The 27,278-nt window shown below is 36.7% G+C and overlaps 1 protein-coding gene across 13 annotated transcripts in view; it reads right to left on the reverse strand.

Annotated features, from left to right (window-relative positions):
- Positions 1-27,278, reverse strand: part of ANK3 (ankyrin 3) — a 325,335-nt gene that overhangs the window by 21,437 nt on the left and 276,620 nt on the right. For 8 of the 13 annotated variants that reach the window (XM_076010011.1, XM_076010010.1, XM_076010009.1 and 5 more), the window contains 11 exons: positions 26,312-26,408; positions 25,745-25,973; positions 24,996-25,121; positions 24,163-24,285; positions 23,700-23,726; positions 22,518-22,599; positions 10,644-18,446; positions 9,934-10,008; positions 6,510-6,641; positions 5,453-5,596; positions 2,117-2,207 (listed from right to left, as the gene is read on the reverse strand). In XM_076010011.1, coding sequence (XP_075866126.1) covers positions 2,117-2,207; positions 5,453-5,596; positions 6,510-6,641; positions 9,934-10,008; positions 10,644-18,446; positions 22,518-22,599; positions 23,700-23,726; positions 24,163-24,285; positions 24,996-25,121; positions 25,745-25,973; positions 26,312-26,408 — 8,929 coding nt within the window. Of the gene's footprint in view, positions 1-2,116; positions 2,796-5,452; positions 5,597-6,509; positions 6,642-9,933; positions 10,009-10,643; positions 18,447-22,517; positions 22,600-23,699; positions 23,727-24,162; positions 24,286-24,995; positions 25,122-25,744; positions 25,974-26,311; positions 26,409-27,278 lie in introns of all 13 variants that reach the window. The other 5 variants (XM_012762808.3, XM_076010017.1, XM_012762809.3 and 2 more) reach the window with 3 other exon arrangements.

Consider the following 27,278-nt stretch of genomic DNA (forward strand, 5'->3'; position numbering starts at 1 on the left):
ACCATGTCTTTTAACTACTTCTGAAGACATAAAATACCTAGAGTCCCAACCCCACCAATCTTAAGAGCATATTTCAAAATGCCTTCAAAATCACTAGTTAAAAAGAAACAAAAAACTCCTGACAAAGAACAAAAGGAATTCCTGTGGCATCCCCAAGAACTGCAAATGCCAGTTCTTTGTATGTTTTCAATTGTAAATCCTGCCATTACAGTTTTCTAATCATAATACCTTTATTTGACTCTCACCCTTCTTTACCTTTGACCTCTCCTCTGCTGATCTCAGTGGTGATCAGCATGTTGGTGCTCACCTTTTGCTTCCACCTTTGTGAGAATTGTTTTCCCTTAACTATTAAAAATCTTTTCCAACATGTTCTCTTAAATAGCCCTCTAATTTATAACTAGTTTCAGTATAGGGTGTTCATTTTATTTTGTAGCTTGTATATTATTTTCAGTATCTTTATTACCTCTAGAAGGCAATAATTAGTGCAATGTTTTATATGTATAATATATAGAACATATGTGTGTGTACTTTTAAATCAGATTCTGATTATCTGAACACATTTTTTTTTACAAAGCCATCAATAGCACACCCTATTCTGTATGAGTAAGGACAAACAATCCTAGCATACTGGGAAGAGCCTATAACATACACCTTTATGACTTCTGTTTAATTTTCTATCCCCCAGTCCACATTGCTTGCCTGAGTTCTCCTACCCTATATATGCTTATACCAGGAGCAAAGTTACTGGCATTTCCTGCTTCTATGATTCATTAGTATTTTTTTCTATATAATTCACTGGCAGAATCTATATAAAATAAGGAATTTCAGCCCATTTAATAATCACAAACACCTTTCCTATATTAAAGTCTATTTCCTGATATGCAATTATAAATTGCGTGACGCTATCCAACCAGATATCAAAGTTAGTACTATTTCTCTTCTTTCAGTAGTCTCTTTGGTAGGCTGTATACAGAAATCATTGATGCCTCCACTTTCAAAAGGAGTTTTGTAAATTCCCTCTTAGGGAATTTTTATTGAGCAAGAAGCTTATCAGTGATATGAAAATATTAAATATGGTTATGAAATATCAGTTTTTTCATCCAACCTAAATTTACCACTAGTTGCCACTGAAATAAAATGTATTTCAGTCCGATATGTGTGTAAATAAAAATATTGACAGATTACTTTTTGCATCAGTCATCTGGTAGGCATGGCACATGCTTTCTTTTTTAATCTTATAAATGTCTTTGAGGAAGGCAATAGTATTCTTATTTCTAAAGATGATTAAAGTGATGTTCTTAGATCTTGGAAATTAATCCAAAGTCACAATATACATACCTAATGATGGTGGGATTTGAACCAATGTCTCTGAGACTCTAGACTCTCAACTTTCTAGAGCAGGGCCAATATAAAAATGAACCAGATTCATGATTAGGGAATTATATTGGTTATAAACAAACATCTATCATGGAACTATTTGGAGTAAAAAATTATATATTTCAAATTATCAATATTCATATAGAAAAAATAGAAGGATATATAAAATAAGTGTTTTTCCCAGTATAGGAGGACAGATGACTTTTTTCTCTGCATTTTCTATAATTTTAAAAATTCTACACAGAAGAAAGGAAATCTACCAAAATGTTAATGATGGTTATTGGCAGGTGGTGGTGTTGTATTTATTTTTTTATCTGTTTTTTAATAGTTTGTTTAATGAGCATATTTATGTTTACAGTTAAGAAACAATAGAAATGTTTCTAAAAGACTTGGACTTTTATTTATTTTGAATAAAGAATAATTACCAACTATATGAAAAGAACAATGCAAGTAATAAGATGGAAAAGAGTAGTTTTCTAAAGGAAAGACAATATATACATGTTTGGCATGTAGTAAAATGTCTTGCAATTTTACTTCAGGTTCCTGATAGTTTTGAAAACTATATTTAAATTTACTTTCCCTCTCCAGATTAATATAACGAACTGACCTGTAAAGCAGGTATTATCCCCAAACTAGAATGGTAATTTAGAAAGTGTCATTGCTAAAAAGCATATATTTAAAACAAACTATTAACAGGTAACCTGTGTTTCACTTTCCTTTTTTTTTGAAACAGCCATACCTGTCATCCAGTCGATCTAGTAACCCACCAGTTATTCTTCGAGCTTGAGCAGGGGACTCTAGGTTTCCGCTTGGTATCTCGTTCTGCCAACCTGTAATTGAAGACATTTCCAGTTCTGCTTGCTGAACACGTTTAAGAATAGCCTGTACTTTTTCTTCTGTCATCTCCTCAGACTCTACTCCTTCTTCAAGTTGAATGTCATCAAATAGGGATTTGAGTTTTTCTTCCGTCATCTCCTCATCAGGACCAGATTTTCCTTTCTCCTGCTGCTCAGGGCTTACTCCTACTTTTCTAGTCTGTTTCAATGGCTCTGCAGGTTTAACATCTTTTGGGGCCCCAGCCAAACTTCCGAGGTATTGAGGATACTCACTCAGACATACATCCTCCAACTGGCTCTCATCTATATCCACTGCTTCAGGCATTTCTGTTAAAGGCACTGAGTCTTCCAGTTTGCTGTCTTCTAAGGAAGTATCTTCTGCAGTTACGACTGGAGGTCCATCTGCTGAATGTTCTACGTTTCCCTGGGAAGGCACTAGCCCATCACTCAGTCTACTGGGGGTTCTAAGGGGAGACTCTATGCTAGAGTTATCACTAAAATAATCATCTTGCTGGAAAGGGGTGGGTGGTGTGTAGTGCAACCCTGTGGGGGTTTCCAGTTCCACTTGAAGGGAAGGATAACCTATGGAAGACAGTACATTTGGACTGACTGGAATGAATTAGAACACATCAAACAAAAACACATGGAATGACTAAAATTATATTAGATATGAAAATGTATGATGAATTACAGAATAATGATAAATTTACTGGTTTAGTTCAATTAGATGTAATACAATGAAATAAAAAGCCTAGTATAAACTACAGTAAAATAGAATATTAAGATACCAATTATTTCTATCAATTTTGGTAATTATAATACAATAATTTAAATATACAAACTAATCCAACATAAAGTTAGTTGTCATTATATAAGATATACTTGTTCCATGGCCAAATTTATTATCTTCCTATATTTAGCATGCAAAATTCATACTGTGGTAGACTGAATACAGCAAGCCACAAGAAACCAATTTTTGTAATTACCTAGAACTTAAGAGCTATACATACGAGCAATGCAACCTAACTGTAATTCTTATTCACATGAAATTTACAGCAAAGAAAAATGAATTTAATCTTTGGAAAGAAATGATTATTAGATTTTAGAGCAGTAGAAGTGGGAAAACATTTACAAAGATGTTAGGAAAAGGATTTAAAAAGTAGAAAAGACTCCATGTAAAGTTCGTGGGTGTCATGTGACAGAGATGAAAAGGGTTGTGGTGTATATGGAGGTCTTGGTGAAGTTGGTGATGGGGTCCGCTCAGAGCCACGAATCCAAGAGGAAAAAGAAATGATACACAACAGAGATAGTAGGAAAACCATTTGCAAAGAGCACTCTGAATATTCACAACAACGCTATGAAACATGGAGTTTATTATGCAGCCTACACAAAAGGGAAGACGGGAACTAATCCTTTGTTTTGAACATTGCTGTGGGGACTATTGGAAGTATTTTTCTGCTTTAGCAGAGAGAAAAGTCAGCAATAGTCTGGTCATGGTGAGGAAAGGAAGTTTCACAAAAGTTCAGCAAAGAGGAGAGACGGGGAAAATGGCAACGAAGCACATTTTCTGAATTATTGATCTATAAAACAAAACCCTAATTTTTCCATCGATCTGAGGTCAATATAAACTTAGCTGTCGCTGTAAATTCAAATTGCTATAGGTAAGTGGACATTTTTCAGTTATGGTCACCTATAAATCAGAATCTTGTTGAAAAGTCAGCTAAGATTAGCTGAGGTTTATAACCTACATACATACATTCCTAAATTTCCCTAAGAAATGTTTAAACAAGGAATATAAAATATTAAGATACAGCAACAAAAAGCCCTTGTGAACTTATTTTAATGACATTCTGATTTTAAAATGTTCAAATTAAATGAAGCTTTCAAGGCCATTGACTATTTCTGTTGTGTTCTAATGATCTTTTTTATTAGAGTAATTTCTTAAGATTTTTAAATATTTAAAAAACATTTAAAATTTTTTTCTTTTTTTTAATTTCAGAATATTTACAGGGGTACAAATGTTTTGGTTATATGGATTGCTTTTGTACTACTTGAATCAAAGTTATAAGTGTGTCCATCACCCAGATAGTATACATTGTACCTATTAGGTATTAGTAAAAAATTACTTATTTTTCCCAATAATATTAATAGATTCTATATTTATCTAGTACAAAAAGAGTTTGGTTACCAATATATGGCCTCACATATAAGACAAAGCCTGAAAGAGACTTTGAAGTCTTTTCAAAGTCTTCAACCTTTTTCTAAGGCTCCATGGTATTTGTAAACTTAATAAGAAACCACTTGTGTTTACATTATGTGGATAATACGTATGTTTTAAATTTTCTGTTGACTATAACAAGTAGAAATTTTCTAAGAATTTGAGATTTTTTTTCCACATAACATATGCAGAATTAGAAGTTAATGACTGTTTGTCTAACTTTGCTAGTTTAAAAATGGAACAGTAGAAAAATATCCCTGGCTCTTCTTCCTGCCTCCACACCATCATCAAATTTTCTGCTCAAAATTCATGTAGGAATAAATTTCCATTTGTGAAGATAAGACAGGACTATCTTGGAAAACATGGTAAGATATTTATTATGCTTTTCTTAATACTTTGAAAAATGTACCAATTTACATAAAAGAGTGACTATATAAATTAAGCTAATGTGAAAGAGGAATTGTTATTAGTTACATTTATGCTCATTGAATTAGATAATCTATTATTTATAAAAAGCAGTATAATAAGGAGAATTGTTCCAGAGGATAAATGGCAGCACATGAAGTTAAAATAATACCAAATAACTAAAACACTTGAGTGATACGTTAGACTTTTTCAGTGTATGCTTTAATACTTGGTCCCAGAATAGTAATTTGCTATTTCACCTTGACTCAATACCTTGCTTATTTGGTAAAAATGGCTCAAAATTATATGAATAAGAGAGATCACTATTTTCGGGGGGTTAATATAAAAATTAAAAATGACAAAAGCAAGTATTCTCTAGATATTAAATAAACTATCTTCCATTTGGTCATATTAAATATTAGAAATACCCACTCCTTCAGATAACTTATGCTTTCATACTTCATTATTTGCAGACTCTGGCAGAGAAAATGCTGTAAAAATGAGAAATTAAGTCAACCAAATCACAATTTAGTTGGTTTTAAGTGACTGCCTTATCCGCTTATACTTTCAAATTTTATCAAATGATTAAATAAATATGAACACTAAATTCAATTACCATCAACAGGGTCATGGAAAACATTGTTCTCATCTGCAAAACTTCTGGTGCCTGAAATATTTCCATAATCAAATATTGGTCCTTCTAGCAGAGTCACTATATCTATTCGATTAATTTTTGTCAAGACCGACGTTAAGGCATCAGCTGAAAAGAAGAAAAAGAGGTTGAAAACACAATTAAATTATTTTCTTCCAGTCTGCACAATATCCAACAAAGGCATTGCTTTTGCCACCCTCCCAACATTTTAGCTCTTCCTTATTCCATCTCTGCAATATTACTATCCAGAGGGCTCAGAATGCTTGCTGCTACAGAGAAGATGTCATGATTTTAAGAATCACTTTGTGTGGACAACAGCATTCATTCCAGTGTAACAGCAGATGGGCCTTAAAATAGCTAGATTCCTTTTAGTTATAAATAAAGCTAGTTATAATAAAACTAGTTCCTTTTCTTTTAGAATGTCAAAATAGGTCACCCTCATACTTGATGCTGAGCATTTTAATGACTTGCTAAGGTCAGGCTGACACAGGCAAACCCACAATAACTTATTCCACATTATCGTGGGTTAGCACTTACTGAAATACAGTGCCACTCCCATCCCCCAGCCAAACCCAACAATATCAGAGAATGTTCTGCCACCACATATCAAGCTGAATAAAACTATTTGTTTCCCCTAATCCTATCTTCCTCTCTGCACATCCACCTCCAGCCATGGCAGTAACTTCAGAGTGTTTCTGATGACTGTCCCATGATTTAACAACTAGAATTATTTTTCTACTTTTGATGGTCATGGAGAGAACAATGGACAAAATGCAAAAAATTCCCCACTACATGCTTTCCAAAAAGTTTCTTTCCTAAGAGCAGAAATTTAGACTATTAACACTAAAATAAATAAGTATAAATTCAAAAGACTTGCTATTACTTCATGATCACTGATTTTTCTACATTATATGAAAAATTACAGAAAATTTAGAATATTCGAATGAACATAACAGTAGGCTTATCTAAAATAGTGTACATATGAGGTTTTAAAAGTTAAAATAATATAATTTCAGCATACTTGTAGCATTCTTTCCATCTCTGGTAACCCATTTTTTTAATAACATGAAGCTTTGAGAAATTAAAGAATTTGGATTTTCCACACGTATTTGATTGATTTCATCCACTGAAAAATTCAGTTCCCTTGCCAGTTCTGTAGAAAAGAAAAAGAGTTACTAAGATTGCATATTCTACTTTAATAACATATTTCATAAAAGTAATGCTTACTGCCCACCAAAAAGAAAAAAATAATTGTTTAGTAAAGCCCAAGTATAGCCTTGGGCATTAATCTTTATATACTTGATTTCACAGGAAAGTAGTAATCATACTTTCTGTGACTTAGAGATAATTTTATAAAGATTTTTGATCTTTACAAAGAGGATATTGCTTAATTCTTCTAATTCAGCCAAATTCTCTAAAATTTGAGCACACTGTGTACATGATAGGTAGAGCTTTATAATTCATGTATACGGCACAAGAGGTGCTGATAGGGTTTGCTCAAGCAATCTTTATGAAGTACACCTTTTACTCACATACTATTTCACTCTATGTGCCTTCAAGTTTCCTGAACTCAGAGGTTATATGATGACTCCAGGCCAGATCATCATATATGACATATAGCCACTTATATAAAAAATAAAAGGGAGACAGCTTTCTGTCCATCTACATGTATATACTCAAACACTAAATCTTGTAAATGCAGAGTGTCTTTGCAAAGATACATATGATCTAAGTATTGCGGCTACCTTGGGGAGAGGGAAAATTAGGACTCAAAGATGTATGTTTTCTTGTGCATTAAAAAAAAATTTTATCAGGTAGGTATTATACCTTAATCATTATAAAAAGTAAGAAATGGAAAAAAATGTTCCCATGGAAAAGGGATTAGTCAAGATTCTATCCCCGTTAACAAATATTTCTAGCAATTTGGCAAAATGCATTTAGAGGCTCAAAAAAGTCCAGATCTTTTGACCAAGTGATTTCTTTTAGAAATTTATCCTGATGATACATAAGGGTATATACAAGGATTTATATACGTTTATGTTAACTGCAGGCTTATACTACTGAAAAATTGAAAACAGTTCACATGGTGAACAAAAGAAGAGTTGCTGACTTGTAAACTCTTTAGATCATGGCCTACAGTTAGAAATACATTATATACCATAGTGTTTATATAAATAAAAGCAAATCTTTATGGAGTAAAATTTAGCCTTAATACGTGTAACATACATTTTCTTTTATATTCCATTTAAAAACAAAAACAAAGCATGAATTGATTTCATGGCTCATTAGTGCATTATGAACTACAGTTAAAAAAAATACCATTGTGAGGTACATCTATTGGATATGCTTTTTATCCATTAAAGCCAAGATCAGAGAATATTTAATTTTGCAGAAAGCTGTGTAGTTATAAATAAAAAAGTGGATTACACTGTATGTATAATATTATTAAAAGGCTTTTTCTAAAACATCAAAGGACATTAAGATGTTAATAGTGGTTTTGAGGGGCAGATTTAAATTTTGTTCTCATAAATGCTTAAATTTCCTAATCTTCATTCAGATATAGTAATTCTAATTGGAGGAAGGTAATCTTTAAGTTCTTCATCTCTTTGTGTTTTAAGAGACAGTGCACTTACTGCCCAACAAGCCCTCATCACCAAACTGTATCCATTGTCTGAAGACTCCGTGAAGAGCAAAGACAGAGATATCCCAATTACCCTGACTTGATATGAATACATCAAATTATCACACATACCCCTAAAATATGTACATCTAATATTTACTCTGACAAACTAAGGACTGTATTTGCTTAAGGAAAATAGTCTAATAATTTTCAGCATACTGAAAGATCAACACTTGTTCCAATATATTTTCAGATTATAATGTCTAATGGTAAAATATATATGTTTTTAATTTGCTGTGAGCAAATATTTATACATAACAAATTACAACTAACTCTTAACCGCCTGCAAAAGATTACTCAGACCATCTGTATTTTCAGGATCCACTTGGCTCCTGGGTCATTAGTGTGTACCTGAGAGCAGGACTGGGTGGATGGAGAGAGGAGGGTTTCATATGGGATGGTGGGGGTGAGCAGGGGGCTAAGGGCATTTAACAGAAACAATTTAGATGAACTTGTTTCTCACTATCCAGTTTCAGTTTCTCCCTTTTAATGACAGATAATTGTATGGAAAATATGTTGTTGATGGTATGCAAAATGACTTTAGATATGACAATGACCATTATTTTAACTATTATGTTTTTTGGCTGTGCATTAAAAAATACACTCAACCTATAAAACAACATTTTTCAGATTCATGTGAGGTAGGATTTTGGAGGCTCTGTTAAAGATCAAAACTATAAATTAGAATTGTCTAGTTGACACAGAACCTTGTCTTTATCTTTAGTGAAACGAAATCAAACCAAATATTCCTTTCTACGCACTGATTATAAACAGTTTCATTCATTTCACAGAATTTGACTGCTTTTGTAAATGGAATATGTTTATTATATCCTATTTAAAAAAATTTTAATTCAAAATTTAAACTTACTGTCCCTCCTTTGTTTTGTTTATATATTAATAGATATTGCAGAAAAATCCTTATTTCCCATTATCAAAGTAATATAAGGTTTTCATTATAAATAAATTTTTGAGCATAGAAATGAGTCCACATAAAGAAAAGCAGCAGGTAAATATGCATGCAGATTGTATATTATAAAAATTGTAAAGATGACTTCACAAAGAATGACTAAAATTTGTGAAACCTAGGCATGGGTTAATTGAACTGCTGATTGCTCTGAGAATATTAACCATGTTAAAGAATTTGGATTACTGAAAAGTCATAGACCTTTGCTATGTTTTCCTTTATGCTACAAAATAAATTTGCTATATGTAAAAAGTTATTCTGTATTACAAAAATGGCATTGTGAAGAAAGTACTTACATTTAAGGTAAAATAAAATTGGAATTTCTATTCCTTCCTAGCACTTTGGGAGGCTGAGGCGGAGGATCACTTGAGGCCAGGAGTTTGAGACTAGTCTGGGCAACATAGTGAGACCCTATCTCTAAAAAAATTTTTTTAAAAATCATCTGGGCATGGCAGTGCACACGTGTAATCCCAGCTACTCAGGAGGCTGAGGTGGGAGGACCGTTTGAGCCCAGGAATTTGAGGTTGCAGTGAACTACGATGATGCCACTGCACTGTAGTGGGTGATGGAGACCCCATCTCAAAAAAATGAATAAAAAAATTTCTATTCCTTAGTGTATGCGCATAGATAAAGCTTTGGAAAAACACAATATACAAGGTGCTGTCAGTAATTATCTCTGGGTGGACAGAATTACGGATAAAAAATGTTTTTCACTTGTCTCTATATTTTAAAATATACGTACTGAACTGCTTATGTAAGACAAATGAAGAAACTGTTTCACTCAGGAGTATGCACACTTACCTGTCCAACTAAGTCCCAGGTGATCGGCTACTATTGCCATCCTGATATCTGTCCGTTCACATGGACTCTGAGGACCTACGATTTACAATTTCTTAATTAAAATAATCATCAAGAAAAATACAACACTGGAAAATTGCTTTTAGCAGTACGCAGATTTTACAGAGAGACTAATGCTAACACTGTACACTTAAATGTGTCCTAATCACCTACATGAACACTTCTTTTCACATGGCTCACTTGTTTTCAACCTGCACCAGGCCAAATGTCAGACTACATGGATGCTCAATGTAATGAGATCAAACATGCTGACGAGCTAGCTACTTTATAACAGTTACAGAAGTGTTGTGTTGGTGAAAACACCATGATGGGATTTCAACATCAGTGCTTTTTAACTTTGACAGAATCATATCCATTAGCACATTAAAAAAAAAAAAGTTGTTTATCTTGAATGACACCAATATCTTCAGCATGCTTCCCTAGCTGTCTACATTGTAGTTTGATAGGAAGAAAGAAGAGTATATATATATATATATATAAGACAGCACATACAGATGACAATGACAGAATGAGAAACTACGGTTAAGTCACTCCACAGGCAATCACAACAGTTCATGCACTAGGGTCTACGAGTTGGAAAGTGTTTACAAACTATGCTCGTTCTCCAGGATGTGAGCAGAGTGCTCGAGAGACCTGACTGCCTTCATTCTCACCAGTCCTCCTACTGCTCCTTTTCTCACTGCCGGCCTTTTCACTCTTTGATTTTAAAGGTGCTGCCTCTGTTTTCTTATCTCTAGCAGACTTCGTTGTAACTGAAGGCTGGCCACCCCGGGAAGTCTCGGACAACGACGTGTTTCTCGAGGTACTTTCTTCCTCATCGGACAACTCGGACTGCATCTTTTTGTCTTCTTCAGAGAGGCGGTCCACAAGCTTTAAGGTCTCACCACTAATTCCCTTAAAATATTCAATGGAATGTTTACATACTTCCTTGAGCTGACTTTTCCTAACTTTAACTGTGCTGGTGCTGGTGGTGGTGGTGGTGGTGGCAGTGGTGGTGGTGACACAGGTGGATCTTACCTTTACTGGCAACTTGGATGGAAGCTGTTTGGCCTTGCCTTTCTCTGGCTGCCCTTGCTTTTGTGTGGCACATGCTTTTCTAACTGAAACTGTGTTATCCTTGTGTGTGTTTTTCACGGGAATTCTGGACTTTACATCTGCGCATGAAGAAGTAAGGGTTTTGGTTTTCTCGCATTGACTAACCTGCTTTGTTTTACTTGCTTTAATGTTTGGAGTATGATTTGGTGGGAAGGTATCTTTTGGTGAAGTGGCCTTTATGGGGAGTTTGGATTTTTGCCTAATCCCTATTGATTCCTTTGTCTTTTGCTGCTCTCCAAGACCTTTCTGCTTATCTCTTATACAGTGTCCTTGTAGTACCCCTGTCTTTTTTCCTGATGAGCCTTTCACTGGATTAGCTTTCTCTGTGGTACAAGTGGGTGCAGAATGTTCTGTCAGAACTACATTACTTGTAATGTTATCTGTCTGTATAGTGGAAGAATCCAAATTGTTGTTGTTATTAAAGTTATCTTTTTGAAAATCATGTTTTTCTTGGGGCCTAATGCCCGTCTGGCTATTGGCTGTATTTGAAATCATTGTCATAGTTTCATTTTCTAATCCCTGACAACTGGTCATCACAGCTTCTATCTTATCTGTCATTTCTCCAGGGCCTTCTTTCTTCATGGTCATGGTGGATGCAGAAATTCCCATTTTTATAGGCGTGCGCAACTTGGGGTCAACTTTAGAGGTGTTAGTGGCTGCTGCCGCTTTCTCCAGGGAGCCACTACTGGATGTGCCTTCCTGACACTCTCCGCTGGTCGGGATGCTGGGGTTGGGTTCCACTGTAGGTGCCTCTACATTTCTCTCTAGATTGGTCTCTACAGTGGTGTCCCCTGACTGTGGCTGTGGTGTGGCAGTGACCATACTTTTATCCCCTTCCCCCTGGTCCCCTGACTTCCCTTCAGAAGTATGCTCACCAATCTGGAAAAATTGGAGCCTCTCTTCAACAAAATCCCTCTTGCTCATGTCAATTGCACCACTGCGAGTCATCTCAAACATTTTTCCTTCATGAAATGGGAAGGGGTTAGGCTCACTAGTTGGGGTACTTTCATCAGTTGGCGTTCTGGCTGGCGTTGTATCAGGGGTTGTGGCTGGAGAGCGGTCGTCCACTGCCAGACCAAATGGCTTAGTCTCATCTTCCCGTGATTTACCGTCAAAAACGTCATCATCCCCTCGGTTATTAGACCAAGGGTCAAAATCTAGACCTTTGGTAGCTACTGTTTTAAAAGGAGTAGCAAATTCTTCGTCTACTTTGTAACTGAAGTAAGTATCAGGAAACACTGATCTGTCGGGATGTCTGCCCTCTAGTGTGAAAAACTGGGCCCCTGACTTCTGATCAGTCTTATCAGGAGTCTTTTCAGATGAGGAACTTCTGGAAGGTGGCTTATCTTCATCTGGTCCCACCTTTCCCTCCTCCTCGATAACTTCAAGTTTACTCTGGCTAAAAGAGCGATCGGCCGGCTTCAGAATGCCCTCGGTGTTCCAGACATCTTTCTTAATTTCTATGGTTTGACTTGGGAGTTTAGAATCGCTCTCTGTCAAACCATCATCTTCATCTTGCAGGTCATAGCCATCCAGAGAGTCGATCTCTGTGGCATCTGTATCATGCGAAAACTCCGCTGTGGTCGCGATGGAACACTCTGTGATGGACTGGTCGTTGTTCCCATTCTGGGCAGTTTCGTTCTGAGGTGAATCGAGGCCAAGGCCAAATTCGTTATCCTTTCCAGATCCATTACTTTCCAGTTCTTTCTGGTTGGAAGCCTTTTCAGCAGAAGCTTTGGATTTTGTCATTTCTTTTTGCTCGTCATCTACTTCTTTTAATTTGAAGGTGTATTTTTTAACTGGGACCGGTTGATAAACAGATTCGTCATCACTTGAATCGCTGACATCTGCCCCAGGAGGAACTGGTGAAGGTGGCTGCACTCTGATGACGGGTTCAGCCAGTTGGTATTTGTCATGCTCGTCTTGCAGATTGACTTCAATCATGTCAATCTCTTTTTCAGGGAGATAATGATGCTTCTTCTCTGACTCAATCTGGTCTGCATCCAGCGGTGGAGGAGGGGGGAATTCAATATAGGCAACTCTGTTATTTTTGGGTCTTTGGTTAGAGTCCTTGCTCACATCTTTAGGCACTGCCCGCTCAATGGTTGTCTCCTCCACTGTAGTCTGCTTTAGGGAAGTTGACTTGGCCTGCTCTTCCTCCTCTGACTCCTCAGAAACCTCGGGAATTGGGCTGGGTTTGCCTGGTATGTAAGCTATGAGCGAGTCTGGTGTCTTAGACGTAAATTCATAACTCACTTCTTCTGAACTGGGTGTTTCTGGGGTTAAAGGGCTTTTCCCAGAGCTATCTAAAAAGGATACTTGCTCTAGAGTATCATCTTCTGGACTACCTTGGGGAGAAGGAGGTTGCTTTTGTTGTCTAGTTGTATAAAAGGTCCCCCTGGTTTCTTGTACTGTCTTACATTCCTGACTTATGATTTTTTTTACACTTCCTTGTTGTATCTCCCTTTCATATTGCTTCCCCACTTGTACAAAACTGACATAAACAGGTAAAGTTTTTATCTCTTTCCCACCCTCTGTCTGAGCTAGTGGTGCAAGTTTTTCCAATCCATCAATGGGACTGTGGTCGAATACATCACTAGAGGGAGATTCTTTTCCTGGGCTAAACTCTAAAGAATCAGGAGATTTGGTGGGGGAGGTTTCGGTTTCATCAAGAGGTGGGCATAAACCTACATAACTCTGATGTTTGGAAACTTTGCTGATTTCTGAATAGGTAAGTTTTTCATCTTCTACAGAATTAAAGTGCTGTGTCTCAACTGTCTCTTTACTCATACTCGCTTGGGGCAATTTTTGTGATAGTTCGTGTTTTGGAAATGCCGACTGCTCACAAAAACCATCAGGAATGTTAGAAGGCAGCATTCTCCTCTCATCAGCAACTCTGACTGGCATGTGTGACACTGCTGAGCTCTCACTTCTCCTGGAAAGTTGATCGAGAGAGCCACCTGGATGTTCCCCTTCTTTAACAACATATTCCCTATATAAGACTTTTTTGGAGGGAGATTTTACAGTCATTTCCTTAATTTCTGAGAGAGAGCCATTTGTTAACAATTTGTGTTCTCTCTCAGTCACAGACATAAATTCATTTTTTTGATCAACACTTTTACTCTCAGGGTGACCAATGTGATTCTCTCTTACATCATGAACAAGTACATGCGAAAGTTTTTCTTTCTGAGACTTATTGTTAGTGGCTCCAGAACTTTCCCACGTTCTAAAGACCTTTTTGTCCCATGGTCCCTTAGTTGCTAAATCTGAGGTTACATGACATGCCAAGTCTTTAGCCTGTTGCTCAGAAAAAGAGTCAGGCATTGCTTTACTTGACATTTCAGTTCTCTGTTTTTTCACATCATCAGAGCCAGTATCATTTACAACAATTTCGTTGCTTTGGGCACGCTCATCTTTAGCTTTTAATACCGTAAAATCTTTTTGCACAGATACACTTTCATCTGAGAGGTCTATGGCCTTCTGCTGTTTTTCTCTAGCAAAAACTTGGTAGACAGGCAGCTTGCTCTCCTGTATTTTTTTAACTGGGATTCTGGATGGGCCATCTGACCTTTTGTCTTCTTGAGACATGTCCTTACTTTTTGCATGAGTGCCTTGTTCAAATTTTAATCTAATGGAACTGAGTTTAGATTGTTTGAGCTGAAATCCAGACTGAGGCCCGTCTGGTGCTTTGCTTTGTGAGATACTTCCTTTGGCTTCCGCTGCAGACTTGCTGTCCTCGGTATGTTGGGAAAGAACCCTCTTCTCCGGGCTGCTGGGCAGACTGGACGCTTTCTTTTCCTCGGCCGTGGGGAGGCCCTGTCCGTCATGGCCGCGCTGCCTTGCCTTAACCCATTCGTCATTGGACGCCAGCAGTTCTGTTAGCAGTACTTTCTCAGGGCTGCTACTGGTAGAGCTTTGAGAAGAGTATTCTTTGCCATTTTTAGGGCGTGCCTTCTTCTCTGGGGACTGCAGTTCATCATTTAGCTTTTCGGTTTTGTCACGAAAAAACTGTGACACTTCAGTCAGTTTTTCTTCAGCCTCCTTCACGGTCCTGTCCACCCTATCTTCATATATCAACTTCTCTCTACCTCTGTCTAATCTGTCCTCAGTAAAGCGCATCCACATGGCATGTTTTGGACTACTAACATCGCCAGAATAGTGCAACACTGTCACTTTATCAAAATGCTCATCTTTAGACACTTTACCTACACCATTTTCAGACACATCTTTATAGATTTTGGAGAGAATTTCTTTTTTAGGGGCAGTGGCTACTTTTTCTCTGGACCGCTTATCGGACCCCTGTAACTCTGAGCTAGGGGGTCCTGCATGGTCTGTGACCGACTCCTCAGTATCAGAGTGAGACACATCTAGCTTTTCTGACAGAAGCATTTTCTCAGCAAACCTGTAAGACTCCCCTCTTAGTTCTGACAACTCATCGTCATGGTATTCTATTGAGTGTTGACTCAAAAGCTTCAATGTTTTATAAGAGTCATCAGATATGAGTTGAGCAGAACTAGGGCGGCTATCTTCTTCTTGGGACACAGGAGTGTTTACTCTGGAAGACTCCAGATAAGAAGGCAATGACTCTTCGGCAGTAAGTTCTTCTTCTTCTTGCTGACCCTGTTCCTCTGAACAAGGAAAAGCATCGTGTTTTTCTGGCAGAAAATCTTTTAGGTTAATATCTCCCCGGGATAAGTCTTTCTGATACACATACATTTCTTTTTCTGGATGCTTTTTGGTCTCTCTAATAATGACTTCAGTGGGCTCAGCTTGGTTACCTTTTTCGATGTGGACTTCTATTATACGCTCCAGTTTGGGTTTCATTTGGGTGTCCTTCTCTGCATGCTGGGCTGAGGTTTCAGCAGCAGACTTGTGAACATCTGGAGACACTGCTGACTTATGTTCAAACAGACCTGCCAGTTCTTTGGAAGGGTCCCGCCCGGACTGAAAGGCCTTCATGATGTCATGGACTGACATGGTTTCTTCAATTCTTTCAGAGGCACCTTCACTGCCTGGTGGAGAATGATAAACCATTCTGGTGGTCGTGGTTATGTGAGTCTCTTCTTTAACACGCATGCCTTTGCTCAAAACCCGACTGTGGTCATCTTCTTCACTACTGGCTTTCATTTGAAACGCTTTAACTTTTTCTTTAATACTAGAGGTGGAGGGCTTTGGTTCCAGTTCCATAAATGTCGGTGAAGGTTTGGGTGACACAGGTTCCTCTGGTTGGGCCTGGGGAGCATCCCCAGCTGAAGGCTCATAGCTCCTGATCACATGCACCACTTCAGTTCTTGTTTCTGTGATGACGGGAGGGATGGGGACTTCGTGAAAAAGCGGTTTGGGACCAGTGCTTTCAGCGCTTTGTGGGGCTGAAGGTGTTTTTTCACTTCTTGTTTCAAAGCCACTGTCAGACAAGGGACTTTTATCCTGGTCATGTTGAGAAAAGTCATCTGGAGACTCTAAAATAGTATCTGTTCCAAAAAAGGAATCAGCCATTTTACACAATTCTTTCTCGGAGGTGGAAGGCCTCATGGAGGCTGGGGGCATTTTGAGTTTGTGTTCCTGCAAAGCAATTGCTGGTTTTAAAATTCTCTTCTGTCTCTCCTCACCATCCTTCTTTGCATCCTCAAACTTGTACTTTAAGTTTGTCAGTGAACTACTCCCAATATCATTTGTCAGGTAGTCAATAACTTTAGTCAAGTTATAATCCTTTTCGGAGGCGGCTTTCGCTTTCACTTGCACTCTCTCCGGCAGAGACGGAGAGTGGCTCATGGCAGCTTGTTGTCTTGCTTCTCGTATTTCTTCTGAACTAAATTCTATCCAGTCATCTTCAGGAGAGTGTCCTTTGTCACTCTTTGGCGATTTAGGTGATCCTTTATTATCTACGCACACATCCTTTTTAAGGATTTCACTGACTTTCACTAAGTCTTCCTTTACTTTCTCCACAATTCTGAAAGGTTCTTCATCGTCAATTCTCCCTTCTTTTGGGAGTTCGGGTTGGAATGGCTTCTCCTCAGGCACGTCTGTCTGTAGTATCGCAGTCATCCGCATGAGGTCCTCTTTCATCTCAGCCACGTCTTTTAATATCTCCTGACTGGAAGATAAAGAAGATGGTGTAGACAACTTAAGGGCAGAGGGTGCAAGGAACAAAGATGACTTAACTGGAGATGAAGTTCGAGTGAAATGAGGCTGAGGACGTGTCTCCGTAGTCAATGTTTTAATGGGTGACAGCAAGGCTGCTGCTGATTTTGTAAGTGAATTAGAGTCTGGAAGTTTCTTTAATGCTGGTTCTGGCAAAACATTGACTACAGAGTATACTGGCACTGTTATTATTGATGAAGTTACAGATGAGGTAGTTGCAGAGATTGACGACCCGAGGGATGTATAGAGTGCACTTGCGGAAGGAGTTCTTAGAGACTGAAAAGCTGACGGTGCTGCAGAAACATATGACCTGAGTGGGGAAAATGGCATGGCTGTCGTGGTAGAAAACACTTTCTCAACTGTGTCAGTGGCTCCGTTGACCACAGAGCTCACAGAGTTTGTAGCTGTTGAAATTTTTTCCTGTAATGTGGCAGTGGCTTTGCATCCGTTAATTAAAGTTGAAGATGATGGATATTTCAGAGGGGAAATAGATCCATTGACTAATGCTACCTCTGCATGTCCAGGCATCTGTTTCACGGGCGATGAGAGGGAAGATGCCATCGTAGCTTTAGCTGATGAAATGACATCAACTGCTGATTTAGCTGGAGACACCACTGACTTTAAAGGTGAAGATATTAGCGGTGCTGCTGATGTAATAATGGACTTAAATGGCAAACTTGAGGAATACATGTTAATGTTTGATTTGGGAGAAGCAGGGGGTGTCATAGTAATTGACGACCTCTCCAAGAGAGACCCCGCTGTAGTCACTGGAGAGGTTCGTGAGGAAAATGTAGCATTGGATGCCAGCCCTTTTAAGGGCATAGCCTCCGTGACAGCGGGAGCTCTAGCCAGGGTACCAGAGGAAACTTGGATATTGTATGGAGATTGTGACACCACAGTTTTTATTGGCGAAGAAATTGTCCGAAAAGATCTAATTGGAGATGCCACGTCACTAATGGATTTTACTGAAGACGTAGTTGATGCGCCTAACGTGGATTTGATTGGAGAAGGAGTCGAAACAGACCATATTGATTTTAATGGAGAAGCTGATGGCGTATTAGAGGAAGAACTTGATAAGGAAGTGAAGCCTGACTTGGCTGGCCCGGGCACTGTAGTTGGAGCTGTTGTCCAGGACTGGTATGGTCTTGTAGAAAAGAATGGCTTGTATGAGTAAGTGGTAGGGAGGGATCTTGTTGCTCCTGCACTCCGTTCAACTGTTTCTTAAATTTTAAAATGAAATCAAACACAAAAATCAACAAAAATGGTTGAGAAACAGAGAGACCAGAGAAAAAAATTGGTCAGTAAACTTTGAAATATTACAAAAGCAAGTACAATTGTTTGCATGATTTAGGATGGAAGAGGCAAAAGGAACGACTAAGTAAAAGAGGAAAAATAAATTTCTACGCACATAATTAATCCAAAATAAAAAAAAAACTAAATAAAAAAACAGAGCAATGTGAAATGAAAGACAGGAAAAGCACATCGCAACCAAATGGGCCAATAATGAAAAATAGAAAACACGAGGAAAGAATTAATGATGAGAAAAATAACCACAATGGAAAACTGTTCCCTTACTTCCTATTGACTTTCTTATGTGCTGGTTTTAAAATATCAGTAGCCGTTCTATTTTGCCTGTATAGGTACATGTTTGTTTTGTGCAACCATATGACTATCATTTTAGTCATTTCTAATGTTTCCTCTCCTTGAGCTTTTCCATTATACAGATTGCACCTACTTAGAACCATTTCAATATGTGTAGCTATACATTAAATATCTAAAACTCTTTTTTTCAAAAACCACTCAAGCCTATTTCATGCAGAATCCAAAATAACTTTTAAGTGACAGGCAACTGATGTGCAAACTGTGAAGCCACTGGATTTTAAATCTGTATCTTCCATGCACAATTCAGTTATGCTTCACACCCATAAAAAGCCAATAAGAGCAAGAAATTTTCTGAGTCAGAACTTTAAACAAAAAACAAAGAAAAGGAATGTTTGCATTTATTTGTTCCATGCAGTATATTCCTTTTGATGAGGGAAAAAGAAAACATAATATGAAATGATTTTAAAATGCATGTGTACATACAAAGGGAAAAAAAAAACAGAAAAATATGGTTCATGGTTACCATAAGCAAGCAATGCAACTGAAAACATTTTATCATGCACAATATATCATGGCAAACAAGCCAATGAAGTAATACAATTTGTATGCCATATTATGCACAATATATAAACGTTAAAAATACTTTTATAAGAGCATTTAGAAAGAAGAGTACACTTTTTCCATGAGACGTGAAGCCTTAGTACCTTTTGAGATTTTAGAAAATATTTTATACTGCACATTATAAAACACATCTCTAATTAAATATATCCACATCTATAGCTGTCTTCATTATGGATAATAGAATATAGTTTGTCTCAGATATTTTTGCATAACTTATTCTTTTAATTCTTAAAAGGTATCATAGGAGAAATCTCAAAAGTGGAGTCATATTTTTAACACCCCATATTTAAGTACCTATAGTGGGATATGGTGTATATGTACATATATAGGTTTGTCAACTGCGCAGGTTCCAATTCTGGTGCCTTCCTAGAATATTCATGGGACTCATGTACACCCTAAACACTAGAGCAGCCATGAGGTGGACCTACCACTAGGAAAGATGGATGTAATAGCAGCATTTCTTCTGGCAGTGGGGCAAGAAACACACAAAGGAGGTAAGCACACTCACTGGAGGAGAGCAAACATACATTTAGTCCTGTCTACTTCTACAACTCAAACAAACTGAGCTGGTCACAGAGATTTGGAATGCCTGCCAAGGGCTAATGTTCTACGTCAAAGTTGAGTACAGTCTCGCTCCGAGAAAGCACTGGTTCAGGATAATAATGAAACTTGAAGAGAAAAATGAGAATCTGCTTTAGCTTTTATGCTCCTCTTCATGCTGTGCCCGTGCCATTGCTATAATCCAGTCCTTGGATTACCAGTTACTCCCACAAGGGTGAAGATTTTCATTCCTAGTGTACATTTCAATTCAAACATTCAGAACTTATCTTTTTCTAGGCTTACATATTATTCTAAAGAAAGTGGAAGAACTAAAGAAAAACTCACCTATTCATCATCCCTCCTAGCCATAATTCTTAATATTATATTGCTTAACTCTTTTGGACAAGTCATACTGCAAATGCAAACTTTGGGCATTCCTCCAAGTCAATGATTTGAGCTCAATCCATGTCTCAAGAGAATTTATTTTTGTAACTACCAGAAACCGGCAGAGCATCTCTTCTCCAGTGCTGAAGGCTGACTCCATCAGGCAGAAAAGTCTTTTGAACCATGTCTATGGTTTATACTTTGCAAGGAACAACCAACTTACCAATCAGTTACGCACTTTATGCTTTAATTTTATGCTTTGTTTTAAAGGATACCATTTATAACGAAGGGAATTTCTGGATGTTAGGCACTGACTATACCTGAATCTTTTTTCTGGGGGCAGGGGAGGATGGGGGCTGGAAGGGGCAGGCTGGTGAGGGAGAGCGAAGTGGCATTCACTTAGCAACACCAGTTTAGAGGCCATGGCATTTTCTTAGTTTTTAGTCCCATCTCATTCCTTTTCAATCCTCTGTTCACCACCCTTATGTGCCCTTTCATAAAACAGAGAAAAGTATCATCTTCTACCAAAAGTCAAGGAACACAAGCTGCCTATACCTTAGCTGAATCTAACCAAAAAGTAACAACACTTTCATAAGTGGGAAGAATTCAGTTGACTTGGCACATACCTGACCTTACAATTTAGGTATCCCCCTAAACAAACATCTTGGCAACCAGAATAAGGTAGAAACTCGCCTTCCCTAAGGTGCCTCCGACCTGAAGTAGCCTGTTCATTGAGACTGTCCGAAGTTTTAGGATGTTGCCTGGAGGGTCCCAATCAGTTACTCAGTGAGCCTTATCCTGTGAGGGTCTCTAGGGCAAAATAGTATTCCAAGGAAAACCTAGACTCAATATATTTAGTGGTATTGAAAGCTATACACATCTAGCTATACACATACCTCTTCCCTGTTCTATAGCATGACAAGAGTTAATTTCAGTCCTTATATTTCCAGAAGGATTTAGACATTTTTGCTAGAGGAGAAAACTGAAATCTGAGGGAATGCTGGTGAGTGTGGTAGAGCTTCATGGCTCTTGTACTCCCCATTTTGTATGTGAATATGAAAGCTTTCTTAGTAGTCCAGGAGCTAGATTCCAGTAGATGATGCTAAGACCATCTAAGTAGTGGAATAGTTTTCTGCTGCGTATTTTGTATGTTCTGTTGCCTCACAGAAACAAGAATTCAAGAAAGGCGGCAAAAGCCAAAGTTGTGGCTCTTACTGGTAAATTTACAAACCTCCCTGAAGTCAAGAAACTGTTCATCAATGGGAAACACCTAGGAATGAATCACTAATTAAAAAATAATTTTTGTATACATCCTGCTCTAGATGAAGCTCTCCGATGGTTAAAGTGGCACTACTGTGCTCTATATCAATCAAACACAGTGCTGCTCTCAGGACTGTTAGTTCCTGTCGGCGGAAGAGGTGATGACTACAAGGATGAGGGAAGTAGACGGAGGAGGCAGAGAGAGAGAGAATGACTGAATATGACCAAATGAATCTATACCTTGATACTTGCAAGCCAGTTAACAATGAACCAAAACAATCACTGCCAGAAGAAAAGGGTTACTAGTATAGTGAAGGACCAGCCTTAGAAGTGATATTTTAACAAAGGAAAGGAGGAGAAGACAGAGGGAGGAAAGAAGAAATATGTAAACAAGTGCTACCTCAAAAAGATAGGAAAATATAATTCTTGCAAAGTGGGAAGAAAAAGAATTAGGACTAGGATATAACAACCTATCTCTATTAAGAAAAAAAAAAACAAAGTAACTTTGATCATCCTTCCTACCATCCTATATTATATATGTAGAAGTACATATTTTCTCTTCTGAGCATAAATCTAAAGTAACATTAGTATTTATCTCCTAGCATAGTTAATCAATGTAAAATCAAGGTTTCAAAAGAAAAATAATAGATGTTTCTAGTTACAAAGTAGTTAATGGCTTTAAAAAATAGTTTTGAAGCTTATGGGTGCTTTTATCTTGTATCTTCAACACAAAGTATTAATTAGATTATATGATTAAGTTTTCTTGCAGGCAATTTTTTCTTTTGTCATTTGTTTCTCAATGACACCACAATTTAGTTTGTATAGAAAAAATGTCTCTTCTTATAAAAATCCACATAGATTAGTAAAAGTGTTAGAAAACTCACTCATTCCAGGCTCAGTCAAGTAGCTGTAGCGCTTACGTAAAGCTAAAGATGCAAAGCTCTGTCGTTTATCTGCTTTCTCAGTCTGAAAAAGGAAAAAAAAAAGACAACTCTGTTTCCAACTTCCCTGTGGCATTTTCACAGTTTTGAAACATTTTGTAGGTTGGCATGTTGATATCTTGTTTATCCTTATTTTTCTTCTTATGCATTTTCCTCTGGAAAATGTTAAATTCCTACTGGGATTCTATAACCCCACCCCAATGTCTCAACCAAATGACCATCAGTTGGCAAATATAAGAGCATCAACACAGCAGACTACAGGGAAGTACAAATAAAAGACAAGCATTACAGAGACTTCTGATGCTGAGCAGTAACTCTTCCCAAATTCATTCATATTGAAAGCACATATATCACAAAGTACACTCACTCTATGTGAGCACATTCAAGGGAAAAAGGCACACAAAATTTATTATTCCAATTATTACTGTGGTTTCTGTATGTTAATAGGCATAAAGTATAGATGAGGAGATTAAAAATAGATTAATGGTTTTATGTGAAGTACTATTACTGTGTCCTAAGGCTGCCAATTTTTTTTATTACTAATGATGTGGGGGTTTTAAAAATCCAATTATCATATAACATGGAAAAATATTAGGAGATAAAAGGAAAAATTCTTCTAAAATTTAATTGAACAACAATAGTCTCAACAATAGTCTTAACAAAAATGACCGGGATAAATTTCTTTAGTGAGAATATCAAATATTTATCAACAGCCAGTTAGCAAATATTTTATATTACATATAAGTTAATTTGTACAATAAAATTGCATATAACACAGTAGATAGCAGGATAGCAGGGAATAGTGAAATATGCACATGGAGGTTTTAAAATGTATATTTATACATGCTAATTCATTCCATTTAAAAATTTTTAAAGAACTTCAGTTCTTTTTAAATCATTAGCTGGATTATAATTTTATTGAATATATTAAAGTATTATGTACATGTGAAGGAACAGTGAACCATTTATTTTAAAAAATACCCTTTTTTAATCTCACTTTTAAGCTAAGACCTGCAAAATTATAATTTATAGGTTTCCCATACTTCAGCCCTCTGCAACTTCTTTTATACAGATGCAATTTCTATTCTACTTCTGAGAGAATAAAAGCAGAAGTATTCATATTACCTCATCATCTTGATCTGACTCTGTCTCCTTTTGGTTCCAAGATGCATTGCAGAGACAAGGAATATTATAATGGACAGCAGGGAAAAGAATATCAGGATATGAAAAGGACTGAGTAGGGAGCACAAAATGCAAGCTGATTTAGAAAGCAAAGCAAATCAAAAGAGGCCAACAAAAAATATCAAGAACTGTACATCCATGGCAAATTAATGTGTGACATTACTTGAAAGCATAAAAATCTATGAACTACCAGCAGAAGCAGAAGCGATAAACAGAGGACTCCATCATACAAACTATAAGAATTTGACACCACAGTAACAAGACTTAGTCAATCTACACAAGGAGACTACTAAAACTTGAATTTCAAGAGCTTTAATTGTGTTACAAAGCATTCCTTAATTGCATACCAAGGGCCCACTTCAAGACCAGGGAAAGAAAGTTACAATAAACCAGTATTAAAAGATACCTTTTTATGCGCTGGCAGAGTGATATTTAAGTTGCAAACAGCTGTTTGAGGCAGTCCTTTTGTTGTCTTTGGTTCTTTCAGAAAAGACAGACGGCCACAGGGCTCTTGGCTGGTGTCTCTAACCTAGAAGAATTTAGGTAGTTGACAATTACAGAAAGAGACTTTTCTGCGGAGTTAACCGTGTTTTATGAAGCCCTTGGAGAGGCAGGAAAGGGAAAAGATGATAACAATTACATGTCAGCCAGGGTGGTCATATTTGAACTCATGCCCAATTCCTAGCCTAAATACAGGATTGTTGTGTCTGATTGTTTTACCCTGACAATTCATAGTACAGTCTGAGTTATATGTGTTTTCTTGTCTAATCATTTCTTTTTCTCAAAACTTCATTTTTGCAACAATAACAGCAAATAATAAGACAATTGTCCTATCCCCTTCTGTTCCCTGAGGAGGAGGAGGATCTCTCCAGGATATTCCTGGGCTCCATCAGAAATGGAAACGAAAACTTGAATACTGTATTTGGATTTCATTGATTGTTACGAACCTTAACCAGATAAGATACATTTTATTATACTAGATTGGTTTTATGAACGTTTCCTTAAATATAAATTATTATTAAACTTTTTAAAAGGTAAAGATTGTTTTTACTAATTATAAGCTTTCCTGGCTTAAAAGTACACTCTAGTAGAACTCGGGTAAAATCTGACCTTGTTCTTATGAGTTCAGAATTGATGGGATATTTCAAACTTAATAAATTACTAAAACCTTTTTCTTTGTATTCTCTAAGATGATTTTTTTTTTTCTAAATCACAGACTCTCTGTTAAAGATGATTTACCTTGATGGAAAATGGCAGTCTATTTTCTTTGAAAGCATAAAAGTTAAAAACAAGTTGCTGTCCTCCTTTGGTAAGTGGGGCCAGATTTCCATAACAATCAACATAAATAGGTTTTCCTTCCAGAACCTTTTAAAGAAATACATAATTTAACAGTTAATTTGAGTTGGAAGTATTTTGTGACTTTAAGTCACATAACATTACAAAACTGGCATGTTTCTCTGTCACATTTGTCTTTTTTATTAGGCAGTTCTGTGGTGCTATTTGCAATAAAAACAACTCTGTACCCTTATACTTAATAGTTGTAACTGGAAATCATATCATGTACATGTAAAAAACAGAATTATTATATTCTTTTCATTTTGAACATATTTAAGAAATGCCTCACATCAATCACTTATTCATATAGACTTTGAAAGCATTTTTTTAAATTCTTAGACACTTACATGAGTCACTGAGTTTGAAAAAGGAAAATCATGCTAATGTGTATACCCAGTGATTATGAAAATGTAACTCAAGTAGCCACAAGAAAGTGGACACTACAATTTCAATTTATTAGTACTGCATTTTAACCAACTAAGGCCACCGCAAAGACACTTAAAATAATTTGAGAATGAATTGATATCAAATTTTTAAATAAGTAAAATCAATAATGTAGTTGATATTTATAAGTAAGTATTATCATGGCCAAAAACTAAAACCCCACATCTGGGAAACATAATTAAATGAACTTGTTTTTGTGAACAAGGTACCTCAATATCTTTGCTTCTTGCAACTTCCTCAAAATTCTCCTGCTGCTCTAAAGTTTTGTCCACTTTGTCATCTGTCATGCAGAAACACCGCAGGGAGGATTCTACAGGATCATTCATTTTGGCAAAAACAACAAACTTGGCCATATATGGAACACATATTAACTCTCTGTATAGTTGCGTGGCTAACCCCACAGTTTCTAAAACTTGATGGCAGTCTGCAAGCCAAAATCTGAGACAAATGAAAACAAAACAGAAGTATGAAGATGAGGTGATTTAAAAGCCAAATCTTAAAAAAAAAAATTCATGGTTAAAAAACTCAGAAGATATAAGGGAATTAAACCAAAACATTATTAACTTGTCCATTTAAATAGCAAAGATCCTTACTCCATCAAACACAAAACTCTGTGTTTATTATTTAATAATAATTTTGCTAAGCAAATGCTAAGGATTTTTTTCTCTCAAAATTTTTTTTAAAAATCACATTGGCATTGAGTGTAACAATTTTTACTTTCCAAAAGGTAATAAAACTTATTCCTTAGTGCTTTTTGGAATCCTTTATTTCCATACCTGGCTGAAACATTGGTTGTAAAAGAGACACAATCCTTTATAAATGTCAAAGGAGTCGTTCCTGTGATGTCTTCCCACTGAGCAGGTGAAGTGCCCCCTGAGAAACAACAGCAGATATGGTGACTTCATCACTGGAGATGCTCTTTGTGAAATTTTTATCATCATCCTCGTCTTCTTCCTGGCAGGAACTGGCAAAGCTTCAATACCTTAAGTTCAATGGTGTGTACTAAAGGCAGTTTTCCTCTCTACTCTCCTTTTGTACTTTTAGCAGGCTTATTGTGATCTCCTTATAAGATAATAAATTTTTTAAAAATTATTTCTCTGGGTTCTAATGAATAGGTCACACTTAGGGCAACCACAATTTATAAGTACATTTTATAAGTGCCACTTGTAAGTGCACAGATTTGTTGTTTCAGATAGATAATTAAGTCTCTTTTTAAAAAGAGTTCTTACCTTTTTAAAAAGGTAAGAACTATTTCAAGAAAGTTAAGAAGTAGCTCATTTTGTACCTGGCTGAACCATTTAATTTTCCAGGGTGAAAGGAGGAATCAGCTACCAAAATTACTTCTTAAAAAATAAAAACAAAACCTGTCTTTAATAATCTTGGACTTGTAGTTAAAAATCAGATTAGATTATCAAAGGATGGATTGAGCTTTTGATTCCATGTGCTTATCAATGTGTTCTTCTAAACCCTGAATATTTAGTCTATTGGATTATATGGGTGAATAGAGTAGGTGAGTGTAATCACATACTTAATACTTCCCTACTACTAGTGCTCTGTGGAATCTATATTTTTCCCCAAGTCTACCCAATTTCCTGGTAGTCTAAAGTGTGTTGCCAGCTTCACTACTTCTGTCTGGGTCACTGAGAAATTACCTAAATGCTCCAGTACATTCAATAATAATTCAACAATCTTAAAGTAACTCTATTTACTAATGGCTTAACTTAACAGAAGGAAAGATAACAC

This window comes from Microcebus murinus, chromosome 14, assembly GCF_040939455.1.
Source record: "Microcebus murinus isolate Inina chromosome 14, M.murinus_Inina_mat1.0, whole genome shotgun sequence".
In the NCBI taxonomy this organism is placed as follows: Eukaryota; Metazoa; Chordata; class Mammalia; order Primates; family Cheirogaleidae; genus Microcebus; species Microcebus murinus.